The sequence below is a fragment of the Ananas comosus genome, linkage group 6, assembly GCF_001540865.1.
Source record: "Ananas comosus cultivar F153 linkage group 6, ASM154086v1, whole genome shotgun sequence".
NCBI classification, from domain to species: domain Eukaryota; kingdom Viridiplantae; phylum Streptophyta; class Magnoliopsida; order Poales; family Bromeliaceae; genus Ananas; species Ananas comosus.
The window spans coordinates 12,578,321-12,598,546 of NC_033626.1; the positions used below are offsets into that span (position 1 = coordinate 12,578,321).

A 20,226-nucleotide genomic window follows, 5' to 3' on the forward strand; every position below is an offset into this window, starting at 1 on the left:
AATCTAATAATTAAAAGTTATATGAATTGTATAATTTATTGCTTCTCTCTCTCGAAAACTTGTGTTTTATATTTACGCGTTCAAAATATTATATATATTTTGTGAGCGAGCGCTACATTGGGCCGGACCTAAAAATGGCAAAAACGTGGGCCGGGCCCACATACGCCACCAAATTAATTTAATTAGGAGCTATAATTAGATGGGGAAGCAAAATCCAAATTAGAATTTCCGAAGTTCAAACCCGCGAATGCCGCTCCAAAGATTCCACCGCGAGCACGAGGCGTCCTCATTGCAGCGTTGAAATGTGGACCCCACGCTCCTCCGGGCCCCACACGTCACCCTTACACCCGCGACATGCAGCCGTTGCACTGTAGAGTTCTTCCCCTCTCTCCTCCCTACAACATCTCCCTGCCACAGAACCTCTCTCCTTTCCCCCTCCAACCCAAGCAGGATACTTGTTCTCTTCTTTCTTCTTCTTCTTCTTCTTCTTTTTCTTCTTCTAATCCCACATTTCTCCCCTTTCCTCTCGTCTCTTGAGAGGAAGCACCAAATCCATTCATATAAGTACTCCAAAAAAAACGAAAAAGGAAAAAAAAAAAAGAAAAGAGAAAGGATGGGTCGTCCCAATTCCTTGGCTTTCGTAGCCTCCGTCGTCGCCGCGGCGATCGTATTCTTGTGCTCTTCGGCGCCGGCCGACGCGAAGCTGAAGACGACGTACTACGAGCGCACGTGCCCGCGGCTGCAGGAGATCGTGTCCAGGGTCGTCACCGACAAGCAGATCACCAACCCCACCACCGCCGCCGGCACGCTCCGCCTCTTCTTCCACGACTGCTTCGTCGGCGGGTATTGCGATATAACCGTTCGTATATCTCTTACGTGATTTGAATTCAGTAATTAGTTACGGAGAATATATTTATCAATGATGATCAGGTGCGATGCATCTGTTCTGATGGCGACCAACGCGTTCCACCGCTCTGAGCGCGACGCGGACATCAACCTCTCCCTCCCGGGCGACGCATTCGACGCGGTGGTCCGCGCGAAGACGAACCTCGAGCTGGAGTGCCCCGGGGTGGTGTCGTGCGCGGACATCCTGGCGTTAGCCACCCGCGACCTCGTGTCCATGGTGGGCGGGCCGTTCTACCCGGTCCGACTGGGCCGCAAGGACTCGGTCGTCTCCGACCCGGGCGCCGTGGAGGCCAACCTCCCCCGCGCCAACACGAGCATGTCGCAGATCATCTCCTTATTCGCGTCCAAGCGATTCACCGTCCAGGAAATGGTTGCGCTCACGGGCGCGCACACCTTAGGATTCGCCCACTGCAAGGAGTTCGCGGAGCGCATTTACAACTACAACGGCGGCGGCTCCGCTGCGTTCGACCCGTCGATGAATCCGAGGTACGCGCAGGCGCTGCAGAAGGCGTGCGCGAATTACATGAAGGACTCGACGATGGCGGCGTTCAACGACATCACGACGCCCGGGAAGTTCGACAACGCGTACTTCCAGAACCTGGGGAGGGGGCTGGGGCTGCTCGCGTCCGACCATGCACTGCTGGCCGACGAGAGGACGAGGCCTTTCGTCGAGCTCTACGCCGCGAACCAGTCGGCGTTCTTCGCCGACTTCGCCCACGCCATGGAGAAGCTCAGCGTCTACGGCGTCAAGACCGGGAGGAAGGGCGAGGTGCGCCGCCGCTGCGACCTCCCCAACAACTCATTATAAGAGTGTTACTGTGGGGAGAGAGAATTGGTTTTACATATGATTTTATCTTGTTAACAGCTAAATTAATAAGTATGGTTATGGTTATGGCGTCATTAATTATAAAACGTTTTCCGGGGGGCTCCATTTGGTGATACTACCTCCATTTGGTGATACTACCTGATCATTTGTGTAGCATCACAAAGATTGCATTAGAAGTAGACTCTAATTCTTCGACAGATGATAATTAATTTGTTATCCTGGAAGAGGACGGTGATGTGTTTGTTGCTCGATTGATCGTCTGGTTCGCCATTGCATGCTTATTAATTTGCATGCCGTTATCCAACATTGCACAACCAAGAGTTATCAAGTGTTGAAATGAATAAGCTGCACTACTACAGTACAACGAGTAAACAGTGAGTACACTAAAAATAGCATACATGCATGAACAGCTCAATTTGCTGGATCCTTGAGGTCCTTAGCCCAGCATCCTTTTTCCAAAAGTCAGATCAAAGTGTGACTCAAAGCGAGAGAGTCAGATTCAATTAATTTGGATTTGGAGATTTTAGATAAGGTAACCTGCAGCTGCACGCGCGCCCAAAAATCACATTTTTTAACATTTTTGGAGTTGTATCGTTTCCAATGGCATAGAAATAGTTCCATCCGGTTCAAATTTCAATTTTCCATGAGGGTGAAAAATGAATGGAAATTACACAATCCACATTATCAGAAAGTAGCAAAAGATTCCTTAGTCGAACATGTGTTTATGTTGAAAATTACAATTTCACCACACCAGGTTGCTCTCTTGGGTACTTGTGTGCCACCTGTGTACAATCAACTCTGTTTCTTTATTTAATGATAGCAGATAAAAGCTCACGTAACTTTGTATCAGGATTTGAAAAACAATACATGGCTGTTTGTAATCCCATGTCTTGTTTGCTACTTCAAATGAATACTCGGAGGGGGAAATACACGTCAAAAATGCTTCATGATACACCAGAAAAGAACAGTGTGCAGCAATCAATATTCAGAATGATCAGCACTCCCACCATCAGCAGGAAAGAATGACCTGATTCTGAGGGCGGGCTATGAACTTTCTACAAGCTAGACATATACATACGGGCAGCCGTCCTTTGAATCTTTAAGGTTTAATGAGGCCAAAAAATGGTAGCAGAGGATTCTTTCCGTAATTTTTCTATGACCATGCACATTGCAACCTTTCAAAGAAACAAATCAAAGTGATAGAGGAAAAAAATAAGAAAAAACAACAGATAACAGGAGACAAAGGAAGGAAAGGATGAACAGATTCCCGAACAGGCTGTCACAATAAAACCCTCGGTTTTATGAGAAGCCTACAGAGTAGAAACAGGTAAAATAGAATAGTGAGAAAAGGCAAGCATGATTACGAAACTCCACATAGCTTGAAATAGTTTCCTTACTTTGTTCAGCAAGGCTTTCTCTTGTCCACCTTCAGATGAATCTTGAACCATTTCTTCCTTTTTGAGCGGTCCTTCGATTTCTTTTCCTTTTTGTGATGTCCTTCATCACTTTTAGAGTCCTTGGAGGAATTTCTAAACTTCGTGCCACTGGAACTGCTTTTGAGAGGTGATTTGGTGTAGGAGGCATGGATAGCATTCCTTGACTTGAGAAGTTCATCAATCTAGAAAAGCCAAAAAGAGAGGGAAAAATTGAACCTCAAATTCGCACGAGAAGAAACTATTCCATGCATAACGTGCCACTAAACTTACTTCTTGCATCTCCTGGGCATATCGGCTGGTCATCTCTGTAAATTTAGCCAATACCTGCCAAACTCACCATCAAAAGCAACTACCCTTTCAGAAAAAGAGTATGGGAAATAAGAACTAATTATAGGAGCGTTAACATATGTATTGCCACATAATCATCTTACTGGATAACTCACCCTGTAAAATTTTGATTTCTGCATATCCCCTCAAAGGTGCCTTTTCTTTTGGAAAATTATTGATATCTTCCATAGGGTCATTCAATTCGCAGAAGAACATTGGATATCAGATATATATATATATTACAAAGGCACATTTTTTAAGTACAACTATATATTTATAAAATTTAAGTTTTTGAAGGGCATACACAAAAATAAGGATTTTGCAGGGATGATATATAATAATACATGATTTTGCAGGGCGTAGATGTACATATCTTGGAAAATATCATAACAATAATAATATGATGCAAGATGTGAGAACGAACTTCTCTGTACTCGGCCTCAAATTTAGACAGTTCTGCTCTTTTTGTCAAAAGCTTTGCCTCGACATCTCGAAGGTTTTTCTTTTCTTCCGAAAATGGTTCAGCACAAAGGACCTCTATTGTGTAACTTGCACTTTTGAAGAAGTTGTCGCCTGAATAAACTTCTGTCAGAAAGGGTTCAAAGCTATATAATACCGGCTTACCTAGTGTGGCATGGAGACAATAAGCTTACCATAAACTGCAAATATATGAGTGCCTGCTTTTAGCTCATTTACTTCACATGGTTGGAACCCATCCAACTTTTTGAAGAAGGCAGCATCAGGATCTTTAGCAACTGCCATCTGTAAGAATGAACATCATGTTACAAGGGAATAATCCATAGAGGAAGCACTTTGCCACAATGAAATTTACTTGTAGCCGTAACCTACCGAATTAGTTTGATCAAACCGATACACGGGGAACCCGAGAAAGAACATTCCAGCAGAGGTGATCTTTCCGGCTTTTGCACTGTCTTCCTGAAACCAACAAAATGTTGGATGGACATGCTCTCAATATTATTAACTAAGTAAGATCACTAATGTGTTTAGCCTCCAGATCAAACATAGTAATAAAAAATGCATAAAACAATATAGAGAAATAGCATATAGCAACATCATCATTATATGCGACCATTGCCTCCATTTGATATTCTCTAGCCTCCAATGTACCATACAGTCTCCACTACAGTAGCATATCCTGCTACAAAGTCCACAATCTGATTCCCACTTAGATTTCTATGTGCCAGAAGAAATTGTTGAAGACCACATTAAAAGCACAGGAAACATGCACTAACTATATAGCAAGATTACAATTATAACAGTCTTGAAAGTCTAACGGCAAGTTCTTCCGAAGTAAAATAAGCTAACTGCCAAGTTTTACTACCATTTTGCACTTATGATGTCACAATAACCCCCAAATAGATGAGGAAAATTATCATCAAGATTTGGTTTCAAGTGTACCGCAGCTATGAACTTCTGTTAGTTACATATGACAGCAAATATATACCTGTAATGCAAGGCTCAGCCCACCAGTCTCCTCCTGCTCAAAGTACAACAACTGAAAAAGAAAACCCATACTTCAATAACAATCCAATACCTTAGTGCAATTCCTACTGTAAGAATTTGCTAACATGCTGCATGTTTCTTCAAAACAAGAAAACAAACTTAAGAAGAGATCTTCATGCATATGTGATAAAGCAGCTGGTGTTGGCAAAGAAGATGGAAATAATAATAATAATAATAGTAATAATAATAATAATAATAAAGAATATTGAGATGGAAGGCGAGGGGTGGGAGTGCATTACAAATAAAGAATATTCCATGCAGTGATCTAGACAACTACATTGCAGTCACTGTTGGTAACACCAACATTTCTAGAATGCTTCAAGGACACGTTGTCCACATACTGTATATGATGGGCATATAGGGTTCAAGTACACATAGCAAAGATGTAAACTAGCCAATTTTCAATGACTGTAAACTTGCAATGTTGCTCAACATGAAAATCGTGTCAATGAAAATTATTTTCAGCCAAAAAGGTGAATCTGAAATCTCTGAAAGTATTTACATTTTATACTTAGACAGTTCGTAAGATGTAATACAACCTTGAATTTGCTTTTATCAGTTGAATGAACTCGACACACCAATCCCATTTGGGCTTCCCTCTCTGTCACTTCTACAGAATAAAAATGAGCAGATTGTTTTTCAACCTGTCAATATTACAAATGAGAAGGTTAGTTGTCGCAAATTTTGTATGCAAAAATTGCAAAAAAAAAAGAAGAAAAAAGCAAAGCTAATAACCAACCTTCCTGTAAAGAGAATGCCCCAACTGAAGTCGACGAATGGTCACACTCCCATTCAACGCCTCTTCCAACACAGTTGCTGATACGGTTGTTCTAATTGGCACACCTAATTTACTAAATTGCACACAAAAGCGGTACTACAATGAGGAACATACTTATGCCAATCTGAGAGAATTCCAAGAGAATAAAATACATGCCAGTGTATACTGGTTGGCTATACCTAAAGAGAGCAGCAAACATAGTGTTTACAGTATTTAAACTTGATAAATCAAGCTCCAAATCTTGGCTATCGGATTCAACAGCCTGGATAAAGGAAACTAATTTAGTACCAGAGTGTCATTAGGGAAATGCTTAAATTGACAGAGCAAGTTTATTAATTATAGGAAGGAATAAAAGACTCTATGACAAAGACGATTTTTTTTTACCGAAGAGAAACTGTAACATACACAACATGCACCTAAATTTTTAATCACCTCAAATCCAGATAAATCATATTGACGCCGTTTATCAGGATCTGATAGGATGTTGTAAGAGAATGTAACCTCCTTAAATACATCAGCTGCTATAGGATCATTCGCATTTTTGTCTGGATGATACCTGCAAAGTATGATCCAAAATTGAAACATATTGACCAAAAGTACGCTTTACATACTTCATATGGCAGGAAAAAATTTACAATATCTGACAGCCGCATCATGTTAAGAATAACAATTGTGCACCAACGGCGGAATAAAAGAGCTTTGACAGCAGTATCATAAGGAGTTGTAACTAACACAAACAAAGCATGATACAGGCCAACTCCGCTATAAACATAAGAGATGGGTAAAAGGATAAGCCTAGCATTTCATTTTATCAGGTCAATAAGCCTATCCTGAGTATAATGTTCACAAAAATCACGCATTCAAAAAGCCAACAGTTCAGGCTTTGACCATTTTTTAGTCTTAAACAGGGGAGAAACCTGCCTGACAAGCAACAACCACAAAAGTGACAAAACATAAATATTGCAGTCATAAATCATCTTGTCAATTAATGACTTTAATGAAATATGACACGATTTACAATAGCAGAAAACATTGCACATCACTTAGAAGACCATGAATAGCCGAATGCCATTCTTCAGTGAAGTGAACTATCATCCAATTATAATTTCCGACCTACGATTAAATCTTTCCTTTAGCAAGTATATGGAATCATTTTGTACAAAAACAATCAATTCCAAATATCAAAAAAGTGCTTTGAATCAATCATAGCCTAAAAACCAATCCAGCCTAAAGATTCCAATGAACAGGAGTTGATCAAGAAAGAAAGATTTACTTGAGGGCCATTCTTCGATAGGCACTCTTGATTTCCTGATCCGTCGCATTACGGCCAACGCCGAGGACATCGTAAGGGTCCCTTCTCTGCGTCTGCGGCTGCTTCCCGTTCTCATCCCCCTTCTTCTCCGACTTGGGAAAGGAGAATCCGGGAGAGGGCATCCTCCCCCTCCCTCGACCCCCACTCGCGCGCGCCCCGCAACCAAGAAACTCCAACAACCCTAAGGGCTCTCAGAACCTGGAGAACCCCTATCGAGGACGAAACCAACAACCCTAACCCTAAAGGGGCTCCTCCGATCCCAAAAATCCCTCCTTCACACCAACTCCCGCAACGAACTCCAGCTGGATATGGCGAATCGGAGAGGCGAATTCGCCTAGCAATCTCCCATCCCTGCGCGCTCGATCTCGAATCGAGGCGAGTGGGGGGCGCTCCGCGCAAGGACGGAGACGAAGGGGGAAAAGGGGGAGAAACGAAGGCCAAAAGCGCTTCTCCGAGAAGCTCGAGCTGGTTGGAGGAGGAGGATAGAGATGAGAGGTGAGAGAGAGAGAGAGAGAGAGAGAGAGAGAGACGAACAATGAGTGGGAAGCGGAGGGGAGGGAGGAGAGGCGAAGAGAGATCTACTGTGCCCTAGGATCAGTGGATCGGTTAAACTGTCCCTCTCTTTCCACCCGACCCGCACCTAGCCCCATGCGCCCGTCCGCATAAAGTTTTCCTGCGAGGACGACAGATCACCATCCGTTGAGATGAAATCCTTGTCTTAAAATTTAACGGTTGATAGCGCACGTCGCATAGAGATACATCGTACGGTGGTGGGTTTATAGGAGGGCGGTTGCTTTCGCTGTGCCAACGAGGTTGGGACCTGCCGTAGCGTGATATGATGCGGATGTGGGATGTGGAGGCCAAAGTTAAATAAAAAGGTTTATATATTCCTAAAATTTTTTAATTTTTTAATTTATTTTTTAAAAATATTAATATTAAAAAAAATTATGTTTCAATCTATTTTAAATATATTTCGATTTTATTAATAAATTATTAATAATAAATATTATCTCTATAAAATTATAATTTTGCCTATTCAAATATACTCTTTTATTACTACCTAATTTTTTTATTTATTCTTAAATTAGGAGAACAAAAAATATTTTAATTTTTTATCTTTTTAAATATATTCTTCTATCATTACTAATATTTTTTATTTGTCTTTAAATTAAGAAAAAAAGAGATATTTTGATTTTTTAAAATTCTGGTAGATATTTAACTCAAGTTTATTTCAAGTTAACTTAATGGGTAATAACTGCAGCAGTATTTTAGAATAATTGAAAAACATATAACAACTAAAAAAATATATTAAAAAAATAAAAAATTTAAAAATTTAAAAATTTTGAGAAGTATAGAGGCAATTATATCCCTTAAATAAATGTCGGTCACTCTTGCCGCTATTCACCAACTTTGGAAAGGGTAGTGTAAGATTGGACGGCTTTCCTTTTTGTCTCCTTCCTACAATAATTGTTCCAATTAATATTTTTGATCATTGTGATCTCAGAATAGATCTGTTCTTCTTCTTATTGTACAATTTCCATTGGGAGACTTAATTTTGTTCTTCTCATGCGATTTTGTTTTTATTTTTACTTTTTTGTTATCTTATGTTCCAGTCCAACAAACTTCTAAATATAGTATGTCAGAGTACAAATCAACTGTATTCGAAAATAATAACAATTGTTTCTTTCTTTTCTCCATATGCCATCCTTCATTTGCCGTAAACGAAAGCGGCGAATATTTTGATTGCTTTTTTTTTTTTAGTAGTGTTTTTTAAATTTAACTCAAGATCTGTGAATCTTCAAGCATGTTTGACCAGGTTTTGGACTAAAAAAAGGTGAGAGAACAACTATAATTACAGGTCACACAATGTGTTGGAAGTGTTCTGATATGACCAAGTGGCGAGAAAGGAATTAGGAAATTTGGTTTATACTTTATGCCAATTAAAAGATTTTATGCTCCGAACAAACGACTAAACGATAACAAAGAACACACGCCACAGGCAATTTTTAAGGGGGGGAATGATATGCTAGACATTTCTGCCGTGTGCAAGCTCATATACAAAACGAAGAATTTATAGCACCCGTTTGGTTCGGGATTAAAAAGTGGAATAACTCCTTAATTCCGAAGTTATTTTCAAACACTCAATTTGAGAGGTGAGGTTAGCTAACCCTACTCCACCCCACCCCACCCCACTACTCCAATCAAACAAAACACTATTTTACCCACTATCCTTCTTATCCGACATACTCCAACCAAACAGTATTTTATCTACATCTGGATTAAACTAAATTCTCAACCAAACACAAATTACTCTAACCCCACCTTAACTCTGAACTTAACTCTACTCCTGAAATAACAAGTTTTTACTTAACTCCGAACCAAACGGTAACATAAAGAATAGATTCATGCATTCTCTATTTTATTTGGACTAAATTGCAGAAAACTCATTCCATCAATATGTGCTTTTTTTATTTTTTTCTAATTTTTAAAAATCTATATTTTATTTTTTTAAAATTGAAAAAATATTCACTTCGAGTTTTACCGTTAGTATTCTGTTAGGATCCGTTAATATCATATTATTATATATTTTTTATATTTAAAATATTTTTGAAATCCTCATCTCAGATACGCCTCCTTTCTTACCGACATCCTCGGCCACACCGCCACGCCCTTGCCCACCCCTCTGTCCGTGCCCGCAAAACCCCTCTATCCGTGCCCACAAAAACGAAGTTAGAGCCAGAGCCGAGGGAGGCACGAAGGACGAAGGAGGAAAGACTGCGAATAAACAGGATTGGGGAGGAGTGGAAGAGAATGAGAGGCAATTTAATTATTTTGCCATCAAAATTAACACCGTACCTCTTCTGTAAATATATTTTATTTTTTAAGAAGATAAAGTATAGATTTTTAAATATCGCGGGGGAAATAAAAAAAGGGGGAATTTTCTGCAGCCTTTTACTTTTCTTAAACCAAATAAAGTGAAGCTAGATTTTCTCCAGCTTGGCAGAGGAATCACCAACATATAGAAGATCCAAACAGAGAAGAATCATAAAGCAATGGCATAGAGATATTGTACTAAAAAACACGAGCAGCAGGTGACAACCGATGAGAGGTTCGGTGAAATTCCTGCAAGATTTTTCAGTGAACTTCTTCAAACAGAAGACGAGCCCACCATCTCGCCTGAACACAAGTTGCGCAACATATGCCGAAACACAAGTTACACAACAGATCCGGGGGCGAGTTCTATTTGCATGATCTACCAAGCAACTTTCGCATTCCTGCATCAGTACCACCCAACAACTTCTATACAAAAGCTCTACCAAGAAACTAGCAGAGTCATGAACATTTGCATACTGCAAACAAGTTAATTTGGTGCGACTATATCAAACAAAGATGCATAGTGGTGGAGCCTCTGGAGATGGAATGGCTGTTGATCTTGTTAACTTGCATCAGTACAAAGTCATCCGTGCAAAGATCAAGGAATAAATCGACAAACATGCATTATCACTGCATATGTACATGGTAACAAGTAAAAAAAAAAAATCAGAGAAATTACTCTTGAAGTTCATCTACACAACAGTAACTCGTCAGAGGGCATAATGCAATAGAATCATCAGTTTGCTTTTTGCTTACTGTCCTGGTACATATCTTACAGAGCTTCCCATGAGTTACAAAAAGACAATTTAAATCAAATTTCAGATCATTAGGGATCCTCCTATTAAGATGAAGATAAGCTTTTTCCCTATTTGCTTTCGTCGGTATCCAACTCATGGCCTTTGTAATCCGAAATACCTATAACCCAAGCATGGAAACGTTATATCTATTAAAGAATGTAACATGATGTAAAATAGGTTAAGAATCTACTCACATGAGTGTCCACTGGGAAATCATCTTTCTGAAGATAGAACATCAGTACACATGCTACCTGTCATGAATTGAATACCAATTATATAGACTGAACTTTGGACTTGGTAAATATGCCAAAAATAATGGACCATATTTAACAAGTTTGCCTCGACAAACATGCAGCTTAAGCTCTTATACTCGTGTCCAATACAGTGCAAGTTCAACGTGAATGAAACAACTCAGGAAGAGTGCAGCAATTGTACCTATCACGACTCAGGTAACGAGTATATTATGCAGTTACTGTCAGATCCTCCTAGCCATTCCCCTGAAAAATCACCTACTAAAAACGACCAACCATTGTTCTTTTTCTTGCAGTTTGTGAATGTTCAGAAGTTCAAATGTGGTTTATAGTTCCTTCATGCAATTTGTATGTTCAAAACCTTTTACATTACATTCAAAACTAGCAGTTGACATTTTTCTTTTAAGCATTAAAATTACCTTATAGAGCTAGAGAATCTCATATGAATGAACTAAAGTGTACTCATCAGCTAGGAAAGATCATTTTGTTGCTAAAAATTTTAAGAAGATTGAACTTTTGAACTGGAAAAGCCACCATCAAAGATTATCATCTACGAGTTACTCATTTCGATTAACTACTAGCAAAGCTTTTCTAATTACACTGCAATTATCATTACCTTAAAATCTTATACGCTGGAAAAAGAATAACATAAGAAATAATTAGGGAGAAAAGGTACCGTTTTTGGTCCAATGCCTTTGAACTGCGACAACTCGGCCTTGACCTCGTCGATCGACAAACTCCTCAAGTACTCCAAGCAAATCTCGCCCCTCTTCTCCATTACCGATCTCATGATGCTCTTAATCCGCGCCGCCTTCGTCGCGGCCAATCCCCCGCACCTTATAGCGTCCTCCAAAAGCTTCGATTCCGCATCTAAAACCTCCGATTCAACAACAAAATCACTCGGATGAGCTCAAAAACCCCTAAATTAGCACAAAAGTTACGGTTTGATCGGCCGACCTACTTGATTCCAGGAGGGGAACGTGGATTTGAGAGAATCGAAGGCCCTCCTCGAGTTCGAATCCGTAGTGTTCTGCGACAGTAGGGTGATTACGAGGCCATCGAGAACCGTCTCCTCTACCGGCGGCGGAGATCCGTTAGGGTTCCGGCGATACTTGGCGAACTCGTCGGGGAAGCCGTGGAAGGCGAGGAGGGAGTCGCGCACGACGCGGCATTGGTCGGGGGTGGGGAGGGGGTGCTCCGGGTAGGGCTCAGGAGGAGGGTTACGTGGATCCGGCGGGGGCAAGAGCTTGCGCTTAGGGTTTCTCGGCATTGTTAGGGTTAGGAGGAGTGGTTGAGGCCGAGACAGTAGGGTTTGAGAACGGTGATCGGAGAGGGAGAGAAGAGGACAGGATGAGCCAAATTGGGCTGGGCATAATGGAGGGCCCTTTCGATTTGAGGTACTAATGGGCTACAACGAGCTCAAACGGCCCAAGCGAGAAAAACAGCGTATTTAATATTTAGCTTTCATATTTAATAATAATAATTAACCTGTAATATTTTTTGAATATTAACCTTTTTTCTTATTAGTGGATTTTTTAAGATAACCTCATTTTGATTATTCTTATTAGGGAGCTCTGTGGTATAATCTTCTACTACGTAGAATCACACTACATGGATAAAGTCACAATACAATCGTACATTAAGACGCAAAACTTTTACCTTTTTTCATCTAAAATTATTTCATTTTAGAGATTAGAGTTCTCTTTGTTCCTTGCTGGTTCTCTGTTTGAAAAGTTAATTTTCAGATGAGAAAAAATAATTTTTAAACTAATTTTTGTTCCTAATGTTTTCTCTACATCCAAGATTCCAACAAATTGTTTGGTAAAGAAAAGCGAAGTTCGGTTTCCTCACAAAAGATGTAAATATATTCTGATAACTAGTGGTTGGATTGCTTTTTCTGATCCTTTTTGTGTTCTCAAGGACAAGGAGACACAGCTCAAGAGTACTCAAGGGACACTCTAATGGATGCTTCTTCACTGGGCTCGATTAAGCTCTCCTTTTTCTTTTTTTTTTTTTCACCCACTCCGTTTGAGACCACTCCCTAATTAACTACTTTATAGAGATATAATTGTAAGAAAATAAAAAATAAAAGTATAAAACACTTGTCCGGGATATCAAATGGCACTAAGGAAGTTCAAAATGAAGTAATAAATCATGGTTGTGAAAGCCCAAAGTAATTACTCTGCAAAGAAACTTTATGTTTATCTGTGCAATGAATGGATTAATTGGTTCAAATAGAGATTTTAACCCCCCTTTCTTTTCATTGCTTGAATCATATGTGGTATACTGCAGGAGGTTTGAACTGAAAACAAAGCCAAATAACATTGGCAAGTTAGATAAAAATTTTTAGACCAAACTAGAGCAAGGCAATAGATTATTTATCTATGCAGTTTTGAGGATCAGAAATTTCACCACCTACATTCAAATTCCGAATTCTCCAACTGAACTTGAACTTGAATTCTCAATAATGTGCTGTTATTATATACTAAAGGCTGTTGAGCAGTTATCTGCAGCCAACATATGTCGCCTTTAAAATGTTTGTATGCAATGGATGCATCATAGGCCAGTTAAAGTAGTACATCTTATGAGTTCTCTTTATGTGTCTTATCATTGAAAATCTTACTGATCTAGCTAAAACCTTTGAAAGTGTATTCAACAGAACTGAAAATGGAATATTGTGATTTCAGACTCGTTAAATCTGAACGCCTCATCAGAATCACAAGAGGAAACTTTAATCGGAACGATTGAGCATCTGATCCTTGAAATGCATGGACGACGTAAGGGCATGATCTATATATGCTCAGTCCATGTTCGCCACTAGTTTCAGTATCTCCTTGGACCCACCACACAATAGTAATGTACCAAAAATCTTCTCACAGTGGACCACATTCTAACTTTATAAAGAAGATGTTTACCAGAACAAGCTGTAAAGAGTTGGTATGTGAACTGTTGGAAGCAGCACGAATATCCGATTTTATCGTTTCGAATAATCTAGTGTAAGCTGCACAAATCAATACCTGAACTTCTGTTTGATCCTTAAAACTGTGAGGGTATATCACACACTCCAAAATCTCTGTACCCTTGCTTATCTCATGATTTGTTTGGACTGATGCAGTTCCTTTCACGCACATACCGGATGCAAAACATCTCAATTTTTTTGAACTAACAAAGATCTTTTCTCATCCACTAAATATCTTTCTTTAACCATTATGATATCAGTGATAGCAAGCAAATCTACAACGAGATTAACTTAAAATATTTTTTAAAAAATGTACAGCTTGGCTTCAAATGCATACAACAAAAAGAGATGGGCACCCTTTCCTTGCCTTCGAATTATTACCAATGTGTCCCTATCTCCACACTGATTTTGTAAGCTTTCCTCCAAATTGAAGTCACTTAATAAAAACTTAACCTCCTTAGGAAGGATCAGATGTTAAAAGCACAGGATGATTCTTGCTCTATCAATGTCCATACACAAGCTGCAACATGCTTTATTACATCCCTTGAAATAGTTTGCTTGTAATTGGTCAAGGCATTTTTCTATTGAATAAATAATTAGTCAAAATACATGTTTAATTTGTCTCTAATTATATGTCAGCATTATCAACCCGCACGCAGTCTGATCTTGCCCTCGTGTTCTGAAAGTTTCCTAATCATGTGTTGGTCCTCATACTACTTAGACATTTTTCATAACAGTAACTAAAATTATGTATTAATCAACAATATGGAAATTATTTTGCCTAGTAATTTGCATAGCCCTATCAAACCGAGTGAGCTCAATTATTTTCCTAATCGTGTCCTCCAAATACCTTAAGTATCACATCTTTGTGAAGTGTACCACCATAAAAAATGTCTTTTTATAAAGCTGAAAAGTAATTTGCCAGCTCATATTATCACTAACACTAGATAAATTAAAAGTTAGTCTACAGTTTGTTTTTTTTTTCAAAAGGCATATCTTTTTTTTTATTCTGTTTTTTGATTATTTTCTTATGCAAGCTCAATCATCTACTTTGGTAGATTCTTTCTATTCAAATATTGAAGAGCATAATTTGTGGCTTCTAGCAAACAACTACCATATTAACAACATGCAAAGAAGAGGTCTATTCAACCGTTGACGAAATTCACGAATACAAAAAGAGGGATTTTAAAGAAAATTTCCCTGGTCTCTACTGATATCCTTGTTCGGATGTGAACAGCATGATTGCAACATTCTCTAATACGGATTGCATGTTTATAGGCCGACCCATTATATTATGCCCCTTTAATACATGATCCAACCAATTAATTTATCAATACACACAACTCTCATTAAAATTAGACCACTAATGCCAGTTGTTATAGAAATTCATTCAATGTACGATTCATAATGTTTGACCTGGTTACTGATTCAACTACTGATTCGGTTATATCATGTAGAATAGGAGAGTTCTTTTTAAGTTGATACATAATATTGCGTCTATAAGCGACAATCCAATTACTAAATCAGATGTTAAATTAGATAGTGCTATTGAATTAGCAGTATTTCAAGAAAATTAAGTAAAAAAGAGGGTAAAGAATAATACTGGTTATGAGCTTCTAATTAATGCAATGTAACAGTGATTGGCTCACTGAGCTCCTACGTGGTGTGAGCATTTGCAGAGAAGACTTTTTGATTATCTATATTCAAAATGGAATTTAATAAGATAGTTGATTATTTGCTTGATCATTGTCCCTTTTTTTAATTGCTAATTTGGCATTTGGTGGCATAAATTAAATCCAAGACTCATTAACATTCTCCTCTTTTGTACAACCTAACACTCCATGTCTCCCTATGGACGAACGAGGAATATTTTATTGCTTCAATAATTCTCACATTTGGTTTTTAAATCTCACATTTCGTTTCATTTTAATTCCTATATTCAAAATTGCACACAGGTTATATATTCAGAACCAATGAGTTTTTTCCCACTCATCTTAATAAGAGAAACAAAAAAAAAAAGAATTATCCTTCTTTAATGATACTTGTTAGTATATGATCAGCTTCAACTTTCTAAATATTTTACTCTATTTTGATTCTAACAAACTAAAAAGGCTTTTAAAAAAAGGGAGAATATATAGGGAGTGAAACACAATATTGGGAAAGCTGAGGGGCTATACTTACATTTTAACCGATAAAAGGGACGTCAACCTGCAGACGCTGAAGAGTGGAACGGAGGAGGTGGTGATGGGAAGCGAGAGGCGGCGTTCGACCCCGTCGCTCGACGAGCGCTCTGCGTCGCGGTCGGAAATGGCGGAGGCGGTTCCTTCGGAGTTCCTGTGCCCCATCTCGGGCGCTCTCATGGCGGACCCCGTCATCGTCCCCACGGGCGAGTCCTTCGAGCGGAGCTGCATCCAAGCGTGCTCCGACCTCGCCTTCACCCCTCCATCCCTCGGCCTCTCCACCACCTCCTCGTCGTCCTCCTCTCTCCTCCTCATCCCCAACGTCGCCCTCAAGAGCGCGATCCTCAACTGGTGCGAGCTCAACGGGCTCCCTCGCCCGCGCCCCCTCCACCCCGACGCCGCTCGCGACCTCGTTCGCCGCCTCATGGCGCCGCCCCCCGAACCCGTCGCCCCCAAAACCCCGCCTCCGCTCTCCGTGCGCACGAAGAGGGAGCCCCGCTCTTCTTCTCCCTTTGCCTCTTCGGACACCCGCAAATTTGAAGCCCCCGTAGGAGCTTCGATCGCGGGGGACCATTGCTCGGAGGAGGACATCCTGATCAAATTGCTCGACCCCGACCCGTCGGATCACGAGGCGGCGATGGTGTCGCTCCGCAGCACCACGAGGGAGAACCGGGAGCGGCGGATCGCGCTGTGCACGCCGCGGATCCTCGCCGCGCTCCGCGCCACGCTCCTCTCCAAGCGCGCCGCGGTCCAGATCAACGCGGCGGCGGCGATGGTGAACCTCTCGCTGGAGGCGCCCAACAAGGCGGCGATCGTCCGGTCCGGGGCCGTGCCCCCGCTCGTGGAGGTGCTCGCGGAGGGGCACCCGGAGGCGCGCGACCACGCGGCGGGCGCGATCTACAGCCTCGCCCTGGACGAGCAGAACCGCGCGGCGATCGGCGTCCTGGGCGCGATCCCGCCGCTGGTGCAGCTCTTCCGCGGCGGAGTGGCCGGTGGTTCGCGGGGGCACCGCGCGCGGTGCGACGCGGGGACGGCGCTCTACTACCTCTCTCTCGCGGCGATGAACCGGTCGAAGATCGCGCGGACGCCCGGGGCGGTGCGGGCGCTCCTAGACGCGGCGGCGGAGGCGGAGGCGGAGGCGGGGGTGAGGAGGCTCGCGGTGATGGTGGTGGCGAACCTGGCGGGGTGCGCGGAGGGGAGAGCGGCGCTCATGGACGGGGGAGCGGTGGCGGCGGTGGTGGGGATGATGAGGGCGGGGGCGGGGGAGGAGGAGTGCTGTATATCGGCGCTGTACGAGATGAGCAGGGGGAGCTTGAGGTTCAGGGGATTGGCGAGGGCGGCGGGGGCGGAGGCGGTGCTGGCGAGGGTGCGGCGGCGGAGGGAGGCGGCGGGGGAGTGAGGAGGGAGATGGCGAGGAGGACGCTGAGGGCGATGAGGGGGGACGACGACGGCATGGGAGGGCCGGCGGTGGGATCGGTCGGGTTCGACGACTACGACGGCACCTTCGTGTCGGAAGGGCTAGCGGCGCACCGTGGCCGCCACAGGGACTTCCGGGGGACTTCAGGGACTAACACCACCAAGTTTTGATTTTCTGCAAATTATTATTATTATTATTATTCCATTTGGTCCTGCTCAATTGTAAACTTTGTTAAACAGCTTGTTGCTTTGGAATTATTGTGATTTTATTGCCCAGTTTTATTTTTTCGTTTATTTTCTGCAAAATGCCTTATCTTGTTTATAAACATGTATTTATGAACTGAAGAAGAAAATCAATCAATCATATAAAGATCACCTGGCAAATTAATGCAATTAAAAAAAAGAATAGAAAATCTAGATAGTATTTTGTTCACAAAATTTTTGTTCCTCTAATGATAAAATTTGGTTTGTGCTTAACGAATTCAAAGAAATTGGAGAGAGGCAAAAAGGGTCCAAGCGAGTCAGCAGTAATTCTAATCGATGTAGATTCGATAGCAAATTAGTTTTCGTAGGAATAAGATATTTCAATAAAATTCCCACAATACAATGCCTTAAGCAATTAGTAATTTAGAGACAACTAGTGAGAGAATCCGTGAATGTTTTCAAGAGGAATTACTGAGTGCTAAATGATGATAAATATGAATACCTTTCGTGTTTTAGCCCTTCATTTTGTTGCCTCTAATTATGCCAGTTATCAGAACGTAATTTATACAAGTTTTAAAAAAAATATTTACACAGTAAAGAACACAAGTCAACGGCAATAAGGGTTGACCTCTGGCTTGCTTAATGCTATTTGCCACAGTGTGCTAAGCGCTACCGACGTGGCAGATTACGACATTACTCTGCTCCCAAAACCGTTGATCTATTCCCATTTATTCCAGAGGTTGCTTGTAATAAAACAAATTCCAACGTAGATTAACAAAGAAGAGGAAGCAACACGCGTAGGGAAAGAATCAGCTCACATGTTACTACTGTTCACACGCTGAGCCCCAAAATCCTTCTCCCATCATCGTCGTCGTTCTCGACAAATGGCGGAGGAGGCTCCCTCGGAGTTCCTGTGCCCCATCTCGGGCGCTCTCATGGCGGACCCCGTCATCGTCCCCACGGGCGAGTCCTTCGAGCGGAGCTGCGTCCACGCGTGCCTCGACCTCGCCTTCACCCCTCCGTCCCTCTCCCACGCCCTCGACCTCTCCACCTCCGCCTCTGCCTCTCCCCTCCTCATCCCCAACGTCGCCCTCAGGAACGCGATCCTCAGCTGGTGCGACCGCTCCGGGCTCCCTCGCCCCGCTCCCCTCTCCCCCGACGCGGCTCTCGACCTCGTCCGAAGCCTCATGCCGAGGGGGCCGCGCTCCGTGCGCACGCGGAGGGAGAATTCCCTCGTCGCTGCTGGAGAAGCCGAGGAAGCGCGGGATCAGGAAGCCCCTGAAGTGGGCGATTCGTCGAACACCACGAGCGCATCCTCTTCCCCAGCTGATTCAAACGTCGAGTGCTCGGAAGACGACATCTTGGTCAAGCTGATGGACTCTGACCCCTCGGAGCAGGAGGCGGCGCTGGTCTCCCTCCGCCGCGCAACGAGAGCGAGCTCGGAGAAGCGCATCGCCCTGTGCACGAGGAGAACACTCGGAGCGCTCTGCCTGGCGCTCCTCTCCCGGCACCCCGGCGTCCAGCTCAACGCCGCCGCCGCGGTGGTGAACCTCTCCCTGGAGGAGCCCAACAAGGTGCCCATCGTCCGCGCCGGCGCGGTGCCGGCGGGTCTTCGCGGGGGGCGACTCCGACGCGCTCCCCGCGCGGCGGGACGCGGGGGTGGCGCTCTACTACCTGTCGCTGGTGGGGATGAACGCGTCGAAGATCGCAGCGACGAGCGGGGCGGTGAGGTCGCTCCTGGCGGCGGCGGGGGCGGAGGCCGGTTTAATTAGGCAGGCGCTGAAGGTGGTGGCGAGCCTGGCGGGGACGGCGGAGGGGAGAGGGGCGCTGATGGACGAGGGGGCGGTGGGGGCGTGGTGGGATGATGAGAGAGAGGGGGAGGGGAGGAGGAGAGATACTGCGTGGCGGCGCTGCGCGGGATGAGCAGGGGGAGCGTGAGGTTCCGGGGGCTGGCGAGGGCGGCGGGCGGAGAGGGTCTGGCGAGGTGGCGGAGGGAGGAGGAGGAGGGGGCGGGAGGGTGAGGAGGAGATGGCGCGGATGACGCTCAGGCGATGAGGGAGGACGCGGCCGAGGAGGGAGACGAGAGCGTCGTGTCGGAGGGGCTGCTGCCGCTCCGGAGGCGGCGCCGCGGGATCTCCGCAGCGGCGGCGGCTCCTCAATCTCGAGTCGACCGAGTTCTGAAGAACAAAAATAAGATCGATTGAGGGGGAGTCTCGCTGAGCTCAGCTCCATTTCTGCCAGCCCCATCTGTGCGCTCCGAGCCGCGAATAGTGCTTTGCGATCCGTGCAGCCGCGCCACGGCGGAACTGTGTCTGCAAACCCCGTCTTTAACCAACTCTTGTGCAGTCCCAATGACTTTTTTTAAAAAAAAAGAAAACACAGCTTAATTAGGCGTTTTTTTTAATTAAAAAACAAAAAAAGAAACTCTGTGAAGCA

The 20,226-nt window shown here is 43.2% G+C and overlaps 4 protein-coding genes and 1 pseudogene across 5 annotated transcripts; 3 read left to right on the forward strand and 2 right to left on the reverse strand.

The window, feature by feature from the left end:
• On the forward strand, window positions 302–1,798 carry LOC109712142 (peroxidase 31-like; the record flags this gene model as incomplete). The annotated part of the gene is made up of 2 exons (XM_020235566.1): window positions 302–843; window positions 931–1,798. Coding segments are annotated over 2 exons (1,326 nt in total), but the record flags the coding sequence as incomplete, so codon positions are not given.
• LOC109711784 (chaperone protein dnaJ 16) lies at window positions 2,390–7,635 on the reverse strand. The gene is made up of 12 exons (XM_020235005.1): window positions 7,071–7,635; window positions 6,230–6,353; window positions 5,977–6,059; window positions 5,759–5,870; window positions 5,559–5,663; window positions 4,961–5,011; window positions 4,345–4,431; window positions 4,149–4,257; window positions 3,920–4,068; window positions 3,439–3,492; window positions 3,130–3,350; window positions 2,390–3,042 (listed from the first exon to the last, which is right to left on the reverse strand). The coding sequence occupies exons 1-11, from the start codon at window positions 7,229–7,231 to the stop codon at window positions 3,135–3,137; spliced, it is 1,251 nt and encodes a 416-aa protein (XP_020090594.1). The 5' UTR covers window positions 7,232–7,635; the 3' UTR covers window positions 2,390–3,042; window positions 3,130–3,134.
• LOC109711461 (putative DNA glycosylase At3g47830) lies at window positions 10,522–16,298 on the reverse strand. Of its 2 annotated transcripts, none has more exons than XM_020234504.1 (5): window positions 16,172–16,298; window positions 11,993–13,333; window positions 11,708–11,908; window positions 10,975–11,031; window positions 10,522–10,898 (listed from the first exon to the last, which is right to left on the reverse strand). In XM_020234504.1, exons 2-5 carry the CDS (start codon window positions 12,299–12,301, stop codon window positions 10,659–10,661), a joined length of 807 nt encoding a protein of 268 aa, XP_020090093.1. In that variant the 5' UTR covers window positions 12,302–13,333; window positions 16,172–16,298; the 3' UTR covers window positions 10,522–10,658. The 2 variants fall into 2 exon arrangements, with proteins under 2 accessions (XP_020090093.1, XP_020090094.1); XM_020234505.1 differs by having other exon boundaries at window positions 11,708–11,901; window positions 11,989–13,333.
• LOC109711460 (U-box domain-containing protein 39-like) lies at window positions 16,070–17,874 on the forward strand. Its single transcript, XM_020234503.1, is given in 2 exon segments — window positions 16,070–17,537; window positions 17,540–17,874. Coding segments are annotated over 2 exon segments (1,521 nt in total). The 5' UTR covers window positions 16,070–16,234; the 3' UTR covers window positions 17,758–17,874.
• Window positions 18,652–19,811, forward strand: LOC109712143 (annotated as a pseudogene).

Excerpts from the sequence above, each read along its gene's own strand:
- LOC109711461 (XM_020234504.1), bottom strand. The coding sequence starts at position 12,301 with ATGCCGAGAAACCCTAAGCGCAAGCTCTTGCCCCCGCCGGATCCACGT. Across the intron at positions 11,909-11,992 it reads CGTTCCCCTCCTGGAATCAA|GTTTTAGATGCGGAATCGAA; the intron begins GTAGGTCGGCCG and ends GTTGAATCGGAG. Across the intron at positions 11,032-11,707 it reads AAGGCATTGGACCAAAAACG|GTAGCATGTGTACTGATGTT; the intron begins GTACCTTTTCTC and ends AATTCATGACAG.
- LOC109711784 (XM_020235005.1), bottom strand. The coding sequence starts at position 7,231 with ATGCCCTCTCCCGGATTCTCCTTTCCCAAGTCGGAGAAGAAGGGGGAT. Across the intron at positions 5,871-5,976 it reads ATGTTTGCTGCTCTCTTTAG|TAAATTAGGTGTGCCAATTA; the intron begins GTATAGCCAACC and ends TGTGCAATTTAG. Across the intron at positions 5,012-5,558 it reads CTGATAAAAGCAAATTCAAG|TTGTTGTACTTTGAGCAGGA; the intron begins GTTGTATTACAT and ends TTTCTTTTTCAG.